Source organism: Culex quinquefasciatus, chromosome 3 (genome assembly GCF_015732765.1).
Source record: "Culex quinquefasciatus strain JHB chromosome 3, VPISU_Cqui_1.0_pri_paternal, whole genome shotgun sequence".
Classification (NCBI taxonomy): Eukaryota; Metazoa; Arthropoda; class Insecta; order Diptera; family Culicidae; genus Culex; species Culex quinquefasciatus.
In genome coordinates this window covers 165,615,434-165,632,411 of record NC_051863.1, presented here as the reverse complement: position 1 = coordinate 165,632,411, position 16,978 = coordinate 165,615,434, and the positions used below count along the sequence as shown (strand labels likewise).

Sequence of the window (16,978 nt, the reverse complement as noted above, 5' to 3'; positions counted from 1 at the left end):
ATCCTTGACTGATTAAAAAAATAATTTGGATTGAATATAAAGTTTACTAACTACTTAGTATAAAAGTTTATATAACTCTGGAAATTCTATATAAAACTTATCTAAACTTAATTTTGCAAACTTTTAATTCCAATAAATGTCAATATATTACCATAGACTTGCTAAATAAACATTTTGGAGTGGGTATAACATCGTTTTGGGGGTATTTGTATCGACAGAATAGATTTTTCGTTGGAATTACGTACAAACCCGGAATTACGTAGTCGGAAAATCCGCCGGCATCTGAACCGGTCCACAATTCACAAGTCAACCTATGTGGCATCAGAAAGGGCATAAAATTTCCGATCTTTTGATACCCATACATCCAGGTTTTCTATAAAACCCACGTTTTTAAATACCTAAGCAAAAACGTTGTTATGGTTTCGTTTGAGCAACCTGCCAAAAATGTATGAAATTTCGTAATTTTTGTTCTCGTGGATCAAACTTACTTTTTGCCCAGGTATTTAAAAACGTGGGTTTTATAGAAAACCTGGATGTATGGGTATCAAAAGATCGGAAATTTTATGCCCTTTCTGATTCCACATAGGTTGACTTGTGAATCGTGGACCGGTTCGGATGCCGGCGGATTTTCCTACGACGTAATTCCGGGTTGGTACGAAATTCCAACGAAAAATCTATTCTATCGATACAAATACCCCCAAAACGGTGTTATACCCTCTCCAAAATGTTTATTTAGCAATTCTATGGTAATATATTGACATATAGTTGAATTAAAAGTTTGCAAAATCAAGTTTAGATAAGTTTTATATAGAATTTCCAGAGTTATATAAACTTTGATACTAAGTAGTAAGTAAACTTTATATTCAATCCAAATTATTTTTTTAATCAGTCAAGGATGCCTATTTGGAGTTGGGAGACTGGATTTATGGTGATTTGTCAACAAATAACATTATTTATGTTAATTTTTCGAAAGGTGTACAAACTTTTTTTGCACCTTTTTTATTTTCGTAATAGTATTTGTTATATAACTTTTTATAGAAATCATCTTTTCATGAGCTTTTTGTAGCAAAATGTTTGGCATGAGTTTCTGAACAAAACGTTGTACTAGGTTCTTGTCAAACTTTAAATTTTTTACATGTTTCATCACAAAATGTGCATAGTGCCCAGGGGTGTAAATACTTTTTTGACATACTGTATGTGTAAATTTTGAGCGAAATTGGATGAGATTAACCCATTGATACCCGAGCCTAAAGTTGGCGAAAAAAATGTTTTTCATACAAAAATGACTTTTTTAAATCGCTAATAACTTTTCAGGAACGAGTTTTACAGCTTTGCTATGTTCTACAAAGTTGTAGAGCATTATATTTTCAATAAGAATCTCACTTTTGGGAATATTTGGATGGAAGTAGCGCACCGTGCAGACCAAACCGTAAGAAACTTGAGCTTTCCATACATTTTTTCGATTTTTTCCATACAAACTTCACCTCCGAGTATCAATGGGTAAATGATGTCGGATTTTGCTCATATTTGGCCCAGAGTCCTAAAATCGGGACAATATTCAGCTTGTGGAGCGAGGTTTTGAAAAAAAAGTCCCATATTCTGGGCACCCTAACAGACATTTGTTCAGAATTTGATTCTGAGTCGATAGGTATACGTAAAGGTGGATCTACGAGGTCGAATAAAGAAGTTCATTTTTCGAGTGATTTTATAGCCTTTCCTCATTGAGGTAAGGAAGGCAAAACGATTTTTTCAAGAGGGTACCAACGAACAAAGGATTCTTAGTACTTCGGATAATCGAATCAATGTAAAAAAATATTAAAAAATAAAAACATTCAATTTTTCACTTTTAACGCAAAAACCAGAGTTTTTTTTAAAGGTCCTATAAGGTATTGTGTTTCATATTTTTATAAGACCTAATAAAAAAAAATATTCTAGAAATAAGAGTTCTGCAACTCAATTTTGGTTAAATTTGAGTGGTTGATTGGCTGTTGCAATGTTAATGCATTTTAAAATTTTACAAATCACTTAAGAGCATCTTTGGGGTCACATTTAAGTTCAACGATCAAAACAAGACAAAAAAATATTATTTTTCTCTTTCGATTATCTGAAGGTTCTATTATCCGAAATGACTGTTACGGGCAATTTCACCTCAATCGTACACAAAAGAAGTCTGGAGTTTTATTTGAAAAGGTCCAACAAACCAAATTTTCAGTTTTTGCTTTTTTGGTGTTTTTTTAATACCCCTAACTCAAGGCGGTTTCAAAAACACCCAAAAAGAAAAAAAACTGGAAATTTGGTTTATTGGACCTTTAAAAAAAACTGCAGAAGTGTAGAATTGATATTAAATTTTGTGATCAAGCTTAATCAAGCAACTAAAGTAGACTGCGTAATTCGATTATACGTCCTTTTTTGTGGTTCTCGACATAGCGCAGTTAAAAGATTTAGGTTATTCACAATTTTCACGAAATTTGCATTAAAATACCTTTCCAACGAGTCCAAAAGATTGAAGATCTGACAACCATATCTCATGTTATAAGCACTTAAGTGAAATCTATACACTTTTTGGAGCCGGATCTCAAATATTTTGATGAAAATGTTGTCCGGATTGACAACGATAGATCACAATCATTGGAATGGATATTAAAAAGACCTTTCCATCGAGCCCAAATAGAAGAAATATGCCCATTTTAAGCCTAATAATCGGTCGTGTTTGAATGATGCTGGATAATCTGGAGTGTTCCTTGAAATTTACTAAAACCAAGTACACCAACGAGTAGAGCAACTTTTTGTGAACTTTTCTATTTATTTTCACTTTTATTAAAAGCTATGCTATTCCTTTTACAAGCATTTAAAAAATATATTTCCCAAGTGCATTCTAATCAGTCGAGTGCATTGGGCCACGCCCATTTTCCTATTTTCAGCTCAGTTCTTTTTTTCTTCCAGCGCTCTTTTGAGTCTGCTTAGTGCTGCCAAAATTGATGTAATTTTAAGCGAACACTCACGAAAAGTATCATTTATAGCGAAAGTTTCCTGGCAGCACTTGCTCACTCCAACAGCATGTTGGTGGCCACCCTTTGTTCTTTATTTGCCTTCGCTCCTCGCTCGGTTTTCTTCAGCCTTCGATTGGAATGGATATTCAAAACTGAAACGTCAAACGACTTGGCGCGTTTGTTTTTTTGCATGTTTCGGGATTATTTTTCAAGTGAGTGACTAACTAAAGTTCTAAAGAACATGGTTCCGGTGGTTGGAAGCAATTTTATATCTTAAGCGCTTTGAAATCGTTAGCGCAAGTGAAAAGACATTGATGGCGGCTTTCATTAAGCAGTTAACCTCTCATCTTGCGTGTGGATGTGTGTGCCACCAAAATGATGTGAAATGGTCTCGCAAAATAGAAATTATGATCAAAAGTGCATTAAATTTGATCTTTTTGACCAGTAAGTGGCATACATTTGCGTGCTTACTCGAGGCGGTGCTGTTGCTGATAAGTTTATGACCTAAATAGTATTTTTGAAGCTTTAATCGAGCATCAAACTCTCCATATGACGAAGATAGATGTTTGATTAGAAAGGGTATATTTCCCCTACCAGCAATGATTGCTGAAACTTCAACAAATGATCTGTCAAACTGCCTCAAGATAATTACTGAATTTTCAGCAAAATAATTTGATGTATCTTTTGCTGAAATTTCTGTTGTTTTGACAACCATTTTACTGAAATTTCAGTAAATCATCTGTCAAAGTGACAAATATCAGTTAACTGAGAATTCAGTACAATCTTAATCAGTAGTAGCCAATGATTTAAATATTATGAATTTAAATACTAGCAATACAATGCAAAATTGGCCATTGTGGGTTTGTAAACAAAGAGTGTATTCCTTTAATGCCAGATGTAAACATCCTCTAGCGTGAACAAGATATATTCTTTATCAACAAACCCGCAATGGCCCTTTTGCATTCTTTTGCTAGAATAGATGTTAAGATCTTTGTTAAAAGTCCATAGCCACCTGCACCTCTTTTTTCGATAAAATTGTAAAAACAACAATTTAATATTCAGTCTTTTATAGTTTGTAGTTGTACCCCGTTGGTTTGACCGAAACAAACTAAAAAGTTACGAACTGTCACTTTTTACACGAAGCTCACACCAAATTTTTGTTAGTAAGTGTGATTGCCAATCTACAATCACTTAGCTTAGGAATTTGAATCAAATGAAATGAATGTGATCTTCTACAATGGGAAAGTAATCAATTAGAAACTTGACGTAAGGTTTGGAAAATTTCAAAATCTACGGTATGTTGACGTTTCCATATCAAAGGTAAACAAACAAGTACATAGGATCGTTTATCAGCCCAGCAAGTTTTCTAAGTTGATTGTACATGACGGCCGTAAGTTATGTACTTTACTAAGTAACTTATCTATTTTACTTTACTTAACTATTCTATTCTAAGCTAAGTGATTGTAGATAGGCCATGAGCACTGCGTAAAAAGGGTATAAAACATCGATGCCAGATCTGTATTTCCTTAAAAATAAATCTGTATTTTTTGTGACATGTTGAATTTACAGATATAGAAGACATTTTTAAAATTTTAACACCTGATTTAAGCTTTTAAATCATTTGTATTAAACCATAATTCAATTACTAAATTGTGATTTTTTTAATAATTTAAAAAAAATGTATATAAAGATTTTTGGGATCGAAAAATCGGTAAAATACAGATTTATCTGTATATCGGCCATGGCTAATGTCAATCTAAAAAGTGACCCCTTTCCATTGACAACAATCGGTGTCAAACCATCCGGGTTTCACGTTTCAGTCTGTGTAGCTTTTTTTTATTAACATTGTTTTGATTAGATCAAGTTAAAAGATAATGTGGTAAATGTTCAAACAAACGTTTTATTGGAAAATGTCACAGAAACAAAAAAAAACTAGCTATCCATTATTTTTTGAATGCTTCAAATTGAGGCAAGTTCCTATAGATAAATGAATGCGGATAATCAACCAAACTGCACGTAAAATGCATCCAAGTTAACATCGATATACACATTGCTCAATTTTACAGCGATGATTCTCATTAAATGCGCAGCCAACTGCAAATTGCAAGACAAAAGAAAATCTGCCGCTGGTAGGAGGGGAAAAACTTGAAGTAGTTCTAGCCTCAAATCCAACACACTCATTCTGAAACAGGCTTTTAACACTTGTGGACACTCACCTTTAAAGGATCACAGATAGCACTAAAAAAGGAAAACTGATTTATCCTGCTGCTGCAGCAGCTTCTGTTTTGACAATCCTGCCACTCGCAATTAGCCAGCCAGGCAGGCGTTGACGTTTTGCGTGTGGGTGCGAATCAGTTCCAGCAGCTTCAACTCCAGCCAGCTGATGTTGAGGGGGCGGATTAGGAGGGTGGGCCGCCGCCGCCGTCAACGAGAGGGGGTGGCAAGGGGGAGGTCTTTCTCCTCCGTGAGGATGTATTTGTGACGGTGAGTCTGATCCTTCTTTACCCCGCCTCCTGCTGTTGCTCCCAAACCGGACTTTCTTTATGCTAAATTCCCTGCTGTTTTGCCACTAGTTTTATATTTTTCTACAGTAGGCTTTGAATTTGAACCGTTTTAACACTAATATTTGCAAATGCACTTTAGTTTCCCTAGGTTTGCTACGATTCTACGACACCCTTTCAGTTGCTCTCTGCAAAAATGGAGTTTGATAACGAAATGGTTACTTTGTGTTTTCTTCCTCGAATTCACCCCACACACTGAGTCGTCTAAATTTGTGACTTTCACGGTGAAAATTTCACATCTCGGGTGAAAATCATTACGAGTAGAAAGGAATTCTATTATCTGCGGCGAGTGTCGAAGAATATTTTTCAACAAAAAAAAAACACTAATCACAGCAACCAAATGAAAAACACACATTCAATGATCGCCAACACATTTGTTCGGGTGCGCACATACACACAAACACACTGAGGACAGGTCGCGCGAGCAAAATCGTGGCGAAAAGTGACGGCCAGAGAAAAGATTACAGCAAGAAATGAACGAAAAGAGTGGATGTCACAATCGCGGACTTTGCTCACGCATTTTTCTTTGCGTGTTTTTCAAAAAAATAAAATCTGGTCTTCGCAAATTCAAATCGGAAAACACTCTGCTTTTGTCACGGCCTGCTTCCTTGAACCTGCACACGCACACAAAATCGATCAGAGAAAATTTCGTGTTTCCGCAAAATTTCAGGTCTCGTTTTTTTCACACTGAAAATAATCGCGTAAAAGGGGCGGATCCAGAATCTAGAACCAATCCACCAATTAATCCAAAAACCAGCGTTTTCAAAATTCCACGCCGCACCACAGCGCTTCAAAGCTCTTATTTTTCAACCATTATCGTCCTGTACAAAAAGAAGCAGCAGGTTTAGTCTCTAATAAAAAAAAAATATCGCGCTCGCACCACCTTTTGGGTCTTGTTCTCCACTGAAACTGTCAGTCTGTCAGCCAGCGGATTTGCAGACTGTTCTTTCGATGGCACAAACATCAGGAAAAGTTGCCAGGCTCACAAACACACGATGCGCTGCAACACGTTTCTTCGCGGTTCGATGGACTCGTGCAACATTCGCGTATGCCCGTTTCGGTTTGGGACCAGGGTTCTACGAATCAACAGTTTCTAGCAAGTATGTGAAGTAATTAAAATATTAATGAGATTACATGTACATTTAAATACTAACTTGTTCTTTAACCTTCTTGTTGGGGATTGAACCCCGACTTTGTTTTCCGTAGGTCTACACCCGAACATGCGACGTGAGACTACATGAAACTTAAGCCGCCGGAAGGGTGTATTCCGAAATTACCGAATTACCGAACTTGTTCTTTAACCTTCTTGTTTAAAACTAAACTTAAGAACAACCGGCAGTCGCATGAGTGTACTTTGTACACACTTTGTAAGGGCACTGGTATGAAACGCCAAAACATGCGACTTCCGAAACGATAATCAGAAATAAAATCTTCTAAATCACTTCTCTTAGGTGAAACAGATTAGATTTCAACGTGTTAACTTTTCCAAATGTAAACCGTGCAAACGCAACTACTTAAAAAAATGTTCATTTTTTTTATTTGTGATTTTTGAATGAGGATTTCAATCCAATTTTTTGAACAACAACAACAAAAAATCACAAAAAAAAATGTTGCACTCGAGGTTGCACTACAAGTTCACCACCAAACTAAACAGTCGAACAAAACAACACGGCTTCTGTTTAGGCTGTGTGCGTGAAATCAGCTGTCAGTGTTCTTTTGACAGTTCACGTTGCGCGAGGATCTCTCGGGACATCTGGCGGCTTTCTCCCGAACTGTCCGTCCATCGATGGAAGCAACAAAAACTACGTAAGTTTTATAAAGTGTACAAACGAAAAGGTCAAAAATGTAGTTCAGATTGCTGATCAAAGTTATCGCACAGGCAGTCGCGTAACGTAACGATATAATTAGGGCTAGTGATTTTTCGCGGCAAAAAAATCGAAATTACGCGGCACGCCAATTACAAAACATTGAAATTTCACGGCAATTTCACGGTACTCTGAAAACTGCTCAAATTGACGTAAAAATGTGTTCAAGATAGAAAATAAAACACCCTGACACAAATTATTTCTTTGAAAAAAATGTGTTGGATTTATTTTGGGGAATTTTGAAGAATTTATGATTCAGATACATATTTCGATCATACTGCGAGAAATTTAATTTGCTAAAATATTTCCCTAAATGTCATGTTCATCAAATGTAGAATCAATAAAATAAGTTTAATCATATTTTGTAAGCTTTCTCAAATTACAGAAATAGATGAATTTGAATATTTTAATTAAGTTCTGGCAAAACTTCATGCATAGCTGGTTTTTTTTTTTCATTTGCATTGCAAAATATTTAGTAAACATGTTTTGTATTTTTAAATATAAAATATAATTTGTTATCAGAAAATTATTGTTTTTGTCTTATTTCACATTAAATGAAACTTGTTCATCGTAATGTTGAATAATGTTATTAAATAACCTTTTTAGAATTTTGTAAAATAAAGACATTTTGTTGGAAACGTTCCATCAAATATCTGCATTTATTAGAATACACTCAAACCCCGATGGTTTGACAACAACTGTTGTCAAACGAACGGGGTCACGTTTTAGTTTGACACCCCTTTTACACGAAGTTCACACACACTACTAAACGTTTGTTTTGATAGTGTGAGTGAGCGCCGTGTAAAAAGTGACAGTTCGTCACTTTTTAGTTTGACTTTGACCAACCAACGGGGTACAAACTAAAAAAGTGTCAAACGAAAAAGTGACCAACCACCGGGGGTTGAGTGTATACTCAAGGAATATATGTTCAAAAATATTTCTAAATCTGACATGTATTTTTTTAATCAGCTTCCAAAATGCTTGATAAAAATATTGTAAGGTGTTTGAATTATAAAATAAAGCTTGAATGCACTGATAAGCGATTTATCATTGAATATTTCAAATTTCGTGGCATTTCACGGTATTCACCAAATTTCACGGTCTGGGGCAATTTTCACGGATTACGCGGTTTCCACGAAATCGCGAAAAATCACTATCCCTAGATATAATGATACTTGTGAGAAAGGCCAAAACACGCGACTACACGAAGGTTATATTTAAACGATATCCTCTGGAGAAACACGAGAAAAGCATTTTGAGAGCAGAAACAATAAGTAACTTTTTTACAAAACTCGAAATGTATAACAATCGAGATAACAATACCTGTCTTCACGGATTTGGCCATTTCTTTTAGTTTCTTACATGTCAATATTTGATTGAAATTAATGAGTTTAATAGAAAATCGTAAAATTTAGTAAATCTGGAGTTTTTTTTGAAAAGGTCCAATAAACCAAATTTCCAGTTTTTGCTTTTTGGGTGTTTTTAGAACCGCCTTGAGTCAGGGGTATTGAAAAACACCCAAAAAGCAAAAACTGAAAATTTGGTTTATTGGTCCTTTTAAAAAAAAACTCCAGAAATGTTCATTTGAAGGAAAATGTAAACACAGACATTTGTAAATAATTATTAAACCTTTTCAAGGCTAAAACCAATAAAACCATTAGGATTTTGCTATTGAATTCATTGATTTCACCCTCATCTATAATTATAATAATAATGGGGTACAAACAAAGAAAAAATACTCTAAATTTAAAAAGATTGTTCGTTGGATTAAAAGTTCGCGAGACATTTTCATCAGAAAAGATGCCCAGCTTGATGCCCAGCCATTTTTGTAATTTGTTTTAAGGTGAAGCCGTTGATCATTTTCGAAGAAAATTGATCATCACTATAAAATATTCTGTATAAAATTCAATTTAACGAATTTCAGCACCAAAAGGAATCAGCATGTGCCGGTTGTGGCCTTCTTGAAGCCACTGAAAGAATTTTTGATCTAAATCAATTGTGGCAGTGCGTGGCCGAATGGTTACGCTGTCCGCTTTGTAAGCGGATGATTCTGGGTTCGATTCCCATCTGCTGCAACCTTCCATCGGATGAGGAAGTAAAATGTCGGTCCCGGCCTTGGTTGTTAGGCCGTTAAGTCATTCCAGGTGTAGGAGTCGTCTCCATGCCATAAGTACAAACAACACACCAAACCAAGCCTACTCCGGTGGAATCGCTGGCGGCGGTTGGACTCGCAATCCAAAGGTCGTCAGTTCAAACACTGGGGTGGAAGGTTCCTTGGAGTAGAAAGAGGTTTGGGTGCTCTCCCCATTCAAGCCTTCGGACTCCTAGGTTCGAGCAGAAACTTGCAATAGAGACCACAAAAGACCCGGGGGTCGTTAATGTGGATGGTTTGATTTGAAGTAACTTTTTCACAAAACTCGAAATGTATAACAATCAAGATAACAATACCTGTCTTCACGGATTTTGCAATTTCTTTTAGTTTCTTACATGTCAATATTTGATTAAAATTAATTATTTTAATAGAAAATCGTAAAATTTAGTAAATGTTCATTTCAAGGATAATGTAAACACAGACATTTGTAAATAATTATTTAACATTTTCAAGGCTAAAACCAATAAAACCATTAGGATTTTGCTATTGAATTCATTGATTTCACCCTCCTCTTCCCCTATTCATAATAATTACTTGAATAATTATAATAACAATGGAGTACAAACAAAGAAAAATACCTAGAAAAATACTCTAAATTTAAAAAGATCGTTCGTTGGATTAAAAGTTCGCGTCGGTGAATATTCGTAGAAAGTTCAAACTATTCAATTTAATTAAATTAAGGATTACTTGATCAATCCAAGTTTAAAAGATACTCACAGTCAAAATGTTGGCTACATATGACATTTTATCGAGACATTTCCATCAGAAAAGATGCCCAGCCATTTTTGTAATTTGTTTTAAGGCTATGCTATTCAAATGTTTTTCTGACCCATTTTTTCGCAAATCATCGTAAGAACTCCGAACACTCAAAACCAGAAGTACCCTTCAAAAAGGGTTTTATCTACCCTTTATCTGTCATCCCAAAGAAAAATAAACCCTTTTTGAGGGTTACTTCCATCCTTTTTTCAAGTTTACCGGTAGTAACCCTTTGCAAAAGGGTGACGACGGGTGAACTTGAAAAAAAGGGTGGAAATAACCCTCAAAAAGGGTTTTTTTTCTTTGGGATGACAGATAAAGGGTAGATAAAACCCTTTTTGAAGGGTACTTCTGATTTTGAGTGAACGATTTTTTAAACGACCAAAAAAGACCAAACATTTAAAACATACACAAGAGCACACTGATTCGGAACCGCTTAAACATATTTGAAGGATATTTCGCTGAAAAAATCCTCGCAAGACCACCACTCCAAAGGTGTTGTGCCGTGGTGACAATAATATTGACCGTGGCATTTCAGAATGTTCCATAGACATTGTTGCCAGCGATTTTTTGCACTTTTAGTGCAATAAAAAACATACCTGGCAACAATGGCAAGCGATTCAAAGAAGAAGATCAACAAAAACAAAAAGCGCAGTATGGAATTTGACAGCGCGCATTTCCCGAAAGTGCGGCGCGTCGGTCTGAGGTTGGTTTGTCCGAGTGGAATACGCGCAGTTTATAATAAACACAGCTCCTCGCATTAGGACCCTACTAATGGGTAACTTTGTGTTTAGCTAAATTTGGGTAAAATAACTCTCAGATGATCAGAAATATTTTAAAATGCTTAGAACTAAGATAACGTGCAAACGCGTAGCTGTCAAAAAAAATTACTAACGTAAACAAACAGTATTTCCTAAAAATAGTTTTGGCGGCATCTTTCTGTAATTTTTGACAATAAATACGGAGAATATCAATGGAAATCACAAGCAAAAGTACGTATTCCGCTAGCACCGGTTGTGAACTCAATTTTGGCAGTCATTGATGTATAATTTCAACAGATTTCACCGACCAGCTCGCGTCGATCCGCCAAACCATCCGGGATGCCAGCTTCTTCGCGATGGACACAGAATTCACTGGCCTTACGTCCGACCGAAACGTGTTCCCCTTCGATACGCCCGAGGAGGTGTACCAGAAGACGGTGGAAAATTCGATCAACTTTATCGTCATCCAGCTGGGTCTTGCCGCCTTCCGCGTTGATCCGGAATCTGGGGCGGTCAGCTACAAGTGCTACAACTTTTACTGCTTCCCAAAGGGGCGCGTGCACGTGTTTGCCTGCCAGGGCGAAAGTATGAGGTTTTTGGCCGACCACGGGTTCGATTTCAACAAGCTGTTCCGGGAGGGACTTTCTTATTGTGGAGAAGCGGACGAGGAACGGATGCGGACGGACTTGAAGGAGCGCCAGGAGCAGAGGGCGGCCGCACTGGAAGCTGAGGAGGGGGAGGAGGCTAACGGGAACGATGCGGTAAACATGGTACCGGTTCCGGCGACGGAGGAGAAACTGATGGCGGAGATTGAAGAAAGGATTGGAGTGTTTTTGGCTTCGGAAGAGAAGAATTTTACGATTACGAACTGCAATGGATTTCAGCGCAAGCTGGTTTACCAGATGATTGAGGCTAAATTTCGGAAGCAGATATCGACCTCTTCCGTTGAGCTGGAGAACAAACACAAGGGGATTTTGGTTGAGAGGAAAAGAACCAAAGAGCAAGATCGGAAGCTTGAGCAGGAGAAGGTGGCGCAGGAAAATGTAGACCTGGAGAGTGCCGTTGGTCTTTCTTTGGTGCTGCAGGAGCTCTCGAAAACCCGGAAGCTTATTGTAGGGCACAACATGCTTTTGGATTTGATGTTTGTTATACGGCAATTCTTTCGACCTCTTCCGTACAATTTTCAAGACTTCAAGAAGACTGTTAGAGAGTTGTTTCCACTCTTGCTCGATACAAAATACTTGTGCACGAACGCTGAGCTGAAGGTGCACGTCTTTTCGTCCGTTTTGGGCCACGTTTTTGAGGCAGTTCGGAAGGAGCCCTTTAAACTGCCAGAGGTGAAGTCAGGCAGTGAAGAGCATAGCTATTCTATGGATCAGGAGAAGCAACACGAAGCTGGTTACGATGCGTATTTGACGGGATTGTGCTTTCTGGGGCTGGCAAGCTATTTCAAAGTGGACCTGACGAATCTAACTAATGATGCAACGTTGAAGATGTACTTCAATAGAATTTACTTGCTGCGAGTCTCGGAAGTCAACTACATTTATATTTACGGAAAAGAGCGTAAGTTCTTTGTTGTTCTTCAATTTCTAGCAAATTGATTCATCATTCACGTTACAACAGCTTCCTTCTCCCGCGACCACATCTTCTACATCACCTTCCCGGAGAACTGGCGCCACGTGGACATCCTGTGCCGGTTCCGCAACTACGGCCAGGTGTTCATCAGCTGGGTCAACGAGACGTCCGCGTTCGTAACGCTGCACAACCGCGACCACGCGGCGGCCGTGCTCAAAACCATCGATAAGTCGAACGCTGCCTTCACGATCTGCACCCTGAACCAGTTCAAGGCCAAACAGCAAGTATTGTTCACCCCACCGACGCTTCAAATCAGGTTTTATTCATTCTCAATTCGTTTCTCTGCAGTGTGCTGGAGCTAAGCGGCGATACGATAGTGGTGGTTCCGATCGAGGAGGGCTTAAACGTCCGGCGGACAAAGAGGTAACTGCTGCGGTGGTGCTGCCAGCGGTGACGGCCACCGAAGTGTCCAACTTTGGGACGCCAAGCCAAGCGAAGAAGCCACGCCAGCAGGGAACGTTTGCGGACAACGATAGCTGGTAAGTGCAGAGAAGGCAGGACACGATTAGTTTGCTTTTATTTTTGATGAAATTACAAGCGCATTTCGAGAAAGGCAAATGCGAATTGCAATCAAAGTGAAATAAATTTTAATGGGTCCGAAACGTACCGAAAGTTTCCCTGTTTGGAAGGTTTGAATCAAGGTTGTTAACGATAAAATTATCGAGGTTCGATAACGATATCGATTAGTTCAGGACGATAACGATAATCTATCGTTATTGTTATTCCGATAATTCTATCGGCGATAATGTTATCGCGATAACGGACGATAACTTATCGAGAAATTGAAAGTGAGAGTGTGTGCGTGCAACATGGCGTAAACTTTTCAAAGTGCCATGGTAATCTGCACAGCAACTTCACAGAAAGTTTAACTTCATGTTGCACACACTCTCACTCATGTTTAGGCTTAGTGATTTTCACGCTAAAAAAAATGCAAATTTCACGGGGACCTCAATTTCAAAACACCAAATTTCACGGAAATTTCGCGGAACGTGAAAATAGTTACAGTAACTCTGAAAATCTCATGTTTAAATTACAGAAACTACATTTTAAGCTTAATCACATGTTTTTCCTTTTAAATATTTGACTAATATAGCAAAACAGTTTTCGCTTAAATTCTAAAATGTTCTGAAAATGTGACTTTAAAGATTAAAAAACTATACATTTAATCTTGCATAACCCAACTTGAATCTTTTAATTTCTTTTAAACTTATACCATTTTAATAAAATAGTAGTCAAGAAAAACGACATTGACATTTTTGATAATATCATCAAAGTTTTCGCAGCATTCACTTCTCAATAGATGTTTTAACAAATTTTTGTTAATGTATGTTTTCAATTGAAAACTACTAAAATTTATCTTAAAAAGTCTCTATGGATTAAATATCTATTATTTTGTTACATCAAAAAATTTACATTTGAAAATTGATAAATTTCACGGGATTTCACGGGATTTCACGGATATCTTAAAATTAAACGAATTTCACGCGGTCCGCGAAATCGTGAAAATTCACTAACCCTACTCATGTTGCACACACTCTTTCTCGATATTTAATATATTTCTAAAATTGACTAAAACCAACGAAATTATGTTAAATTTTCAAGCTTCCTCTTAGCAAATATATATATTTTTTGATAATATGGTAAGTTTTAAAGTACAAATACTACAAAAATCGCAAAATACCGTTTTTTTTTGAAAGTACTAGTTTTTTTTTAATAATTTACAGTATAAATATCAAAGGATTCGAAATTTTGCAAGTATTTCACTGTTTTAGAGTTTTTTAAGGGGTTAGATACATGTAAATCGTCGAAAATGTCAAAGGTTGGTATGCGTACACATTGAAACTTTTTTTGAATCGGTTTTCAGGGCATTGAAATATACATTTTCACCTGTTAACAAAATAAATTTGAAGAAATTTGGTTGAATCATTGCTGAGATATAACTATTTTAAGTTAGCAGTTTAAAAAAAAAACGAGTGCTACGATATCTCAACACTGCGTTGACCAAATCGGCTCAAAATTTTGGTGAAGACTCGTTGAATCAATCCCGTGTGCCTGACGAAGGCCGATTTTTAAAAACTTAAAAAAAAGATGAAAATATTTTTTATGTTTTTAATATAAAAAATCGCCAGTTCCTTATTTTTGTATTTTTTTAAAAAGCAAAATTCAAAAATCGCGCTTCGTCAGGCACACGGAATATGTCTTGAGAATCTTCACCCCGAATTTCAGCCAATTTGGTCCATCCCATCTCGAGATATCGAGGCACCCGTAAATCAACTCGGTGTTTCGAGAAAAACGTTCAGAAAGTTTGACAGTCCGCTTTGCGCACGGCAAAATTTTGAGCTTAAAATCGTCTCTAACTCAGTTTAATCGTGTACTATCTTCATGAAACTTTCAGCAGTGATTAAAAATCATCTTTTCAGTGGATTCAATATTTTTTCTGTGATATGAAATTTTTGGATTTCGTACATGTATGTAACCCCATTTTTTTTTACAAAATACCGCATTTTCTCGAAAATACTCAAATTTTTATAATTCGCAATATGGTTATCAAACGATTCGAAATTTTGCTTGTATTTCAACTGTTTCAACCTTTTTTGAATGAAATACCCAAATTTTCACAAAATACCGTATTTTCTTGAAAATGCTCATTTTTTATAATTCGCAATATGGGATCAAACGATTCAAAAGTTTGCATGTATTTTAACTAGAGGGTGACGAGCGGGAATTCCCGGGAAATCGGAAAATTTTTGACCTCTCGATTCCCGGGAAATTTGGTCGAGACTCCCGGGAAATTTTATACTTATAAATATCAAACCAAAATTAATAAACTAATAAGAAAAAACATTTGAAAAATTCGAAATTATTTAGAACATTGGATGTTCAATGTTCGATTTCCAAGATTGAATTGATCAATGCTTCTCTAATCTTCTTATTCTAAAAGTGTGAATTTTAACTTTTCAAAAATTCCAATAACTTTAATTGAGTATAACCAAAAAATGTGGAACCCAAAATTAACATTGAAGCATAATAAGCAGTTACACACCATAAATGAAATATTTTTTATTTCTAAGAGGGAAAAGCCTTTTCAAGATAAGTTTAATTTCCATATCCTCTCGAGCATAGCATAACTCATAGTCTATTTTTTTAAAAAATCTAAGTAAGTCAATTTCGCTTAAACGAGTCATTTTGTGTTTTGCATATTAAATTATATTTAAAGAATAAAAATCAGGCATTTTTTGTAAGCGAACACTATGTCCGCTAATTGTGAACATTCACAGTTGACCTTAAGAAGGAAAAAATCAACTTAAAGGTTTTGTTTTGAGTCGTTATTTAGCATATTGCAGAATGCCATATTGCAAAATCTAATAACAAGTTCAACAAAAATTTTGTGGAACTTTGGGAAAATCAATCAGTGCGAATGAAGATTCGTAAACATTTTAAACTGCAATTCGAGTCCCAAAAAGGCTCGAGAAACGATTTTGTATTTGTAGATTGAGGGAACACTATTGGCTAGTTCAAAAAAATCCCGGGTCCCGGGAATTCCCGGGAAATGGCAAAACTCAACTCTCGATTCCCGGGAAATTGAAAATCTCGAGAATCGTCACCCTCTAATTTTAACTGTTTCAGAGTTTTTTTTTTTTTTTTTTGAATGAAATACCCATTTTCACAAAATACCGTATTTTTTGAAAATATTAAAAATTTTATAATTTGCAATTTGGGTATTAAACGATTCAAAATTTTGCAATATACTGAAATTTTTACAAAATAACTTATTTTTTTAGTTTTTCATTCAAAAAACTCTAAAACAGTAAAAAATACTTGCAATATTTTGAATCGTTCAATACCCATATTGCGAATTTAAAAAAATTGAGTATTTTCAGGAAAATTTGAGTATTTCATTCGAAAACCTCTGAAACAGTCAAAATACATGCAAAATTTCAAATCTTTTGATACCCATATTGCGAATGATAAAAAAATAGTATTTTCGAGATAATACGGTATTTTGTAAAAAAGAGTGTTTTCTAGAAAATTTTAGTATTTCATTCAAAAAACTCTAAAGCAGTGAAAAATACTTGCAAAATTTCGAATCGTTTGATACCAATATTGCGAACTATAAAAATTTGAGCATTTTCGAGAAAATACGGTATTTTGTGAAATTAAAAAAGCAAAATTTCGATTCGTTTGATACCGATATTGCGAATTATGAAAAATTAGTATTGTCAAGAAAATTTGAGTATTTCATTCAAAAATTCTAAAA

The 16,978-nt window shown here is 35.9% G+C and overlaps 2 protein-coding genes and 1 long non-coding RNA gene across 7 annotated transcripts in view; 2 read left to right on the top strand and 1 right to left on the bottom strand.

Annotated features, from left to right (window-relative positions):
• LOC6053906 overlaps positions 1–6,775 on the bottom strand; it is a 38,442-nt gene extending 31,667 nt beyond the window's left edge. Inside the window, exons 1-2 of one of the 4 annotated variants that reach the window (XM_038259730.1) lie at positions 6,706–6,775; positions 5,207–5,679 (exon numbers count right to left, since the gene is read on the bottom strand). The gene's annotated coding sequence lies outside the window, so the exon portion shown is untranslated. Of the gene's footprint in view, positions 1–5,206; positions 5,680–6,177; positions 6,307–6,431; positions 6,515–6,705 lie in introns of those variants that run through there. The other 3 variants (XM_038259726.1, XM_038259728.1, XM_038259729.1) reach the window with 3 other exon arrangements.
• Positions 6,512–6,992, top strand: LOC119768754. Its single transcript, XR_005278204.1, has 2 exons — positions 6,512–6,651; positions 6,758–6,992. It is a non-coding gene; the product is annotated as an uncharacterized LOC119768754 (long non-coding RNA).
• A 4,172-nt stretch (positions 6,993–11,164) lies between these two features.
• LOC6051824 (poly(A)-specific ribonuclease PARN) lies at positions 11,165–13,326 on the top strand. Of its 2 annotated transcripts, none has more exons than XM_038264933.1 (4): positions 11,165–11,316; positions 11,383–12,648; positions 12,709–12,940; positions 13,009–13,293. In XM_038264933.1, exons 1-4 carry the CDS (start codon positions 11,298–11,300, stop codon positions 13,085–13,087), a joined length of 1,596 nt encoding a protein of 531 aa, XP_038120861.1. In that variant the 5' UTR covers positions 11,165–11,297; the 3' UTR covers positions 13,088–13,293. The 2 variants fall into 2 exon arrangements, with proteins under 2 accessions (XP_038120861.1, XP_038120860.1); XM_038264932.1 differs by having other exon boundaries at positions 11,166–11,316; positions 12,709–12,944; positions 13,009–13,326.
• The last annotated feature ends 3,652 nt before the right edge of the window (positions 13,327–16,978 follow it).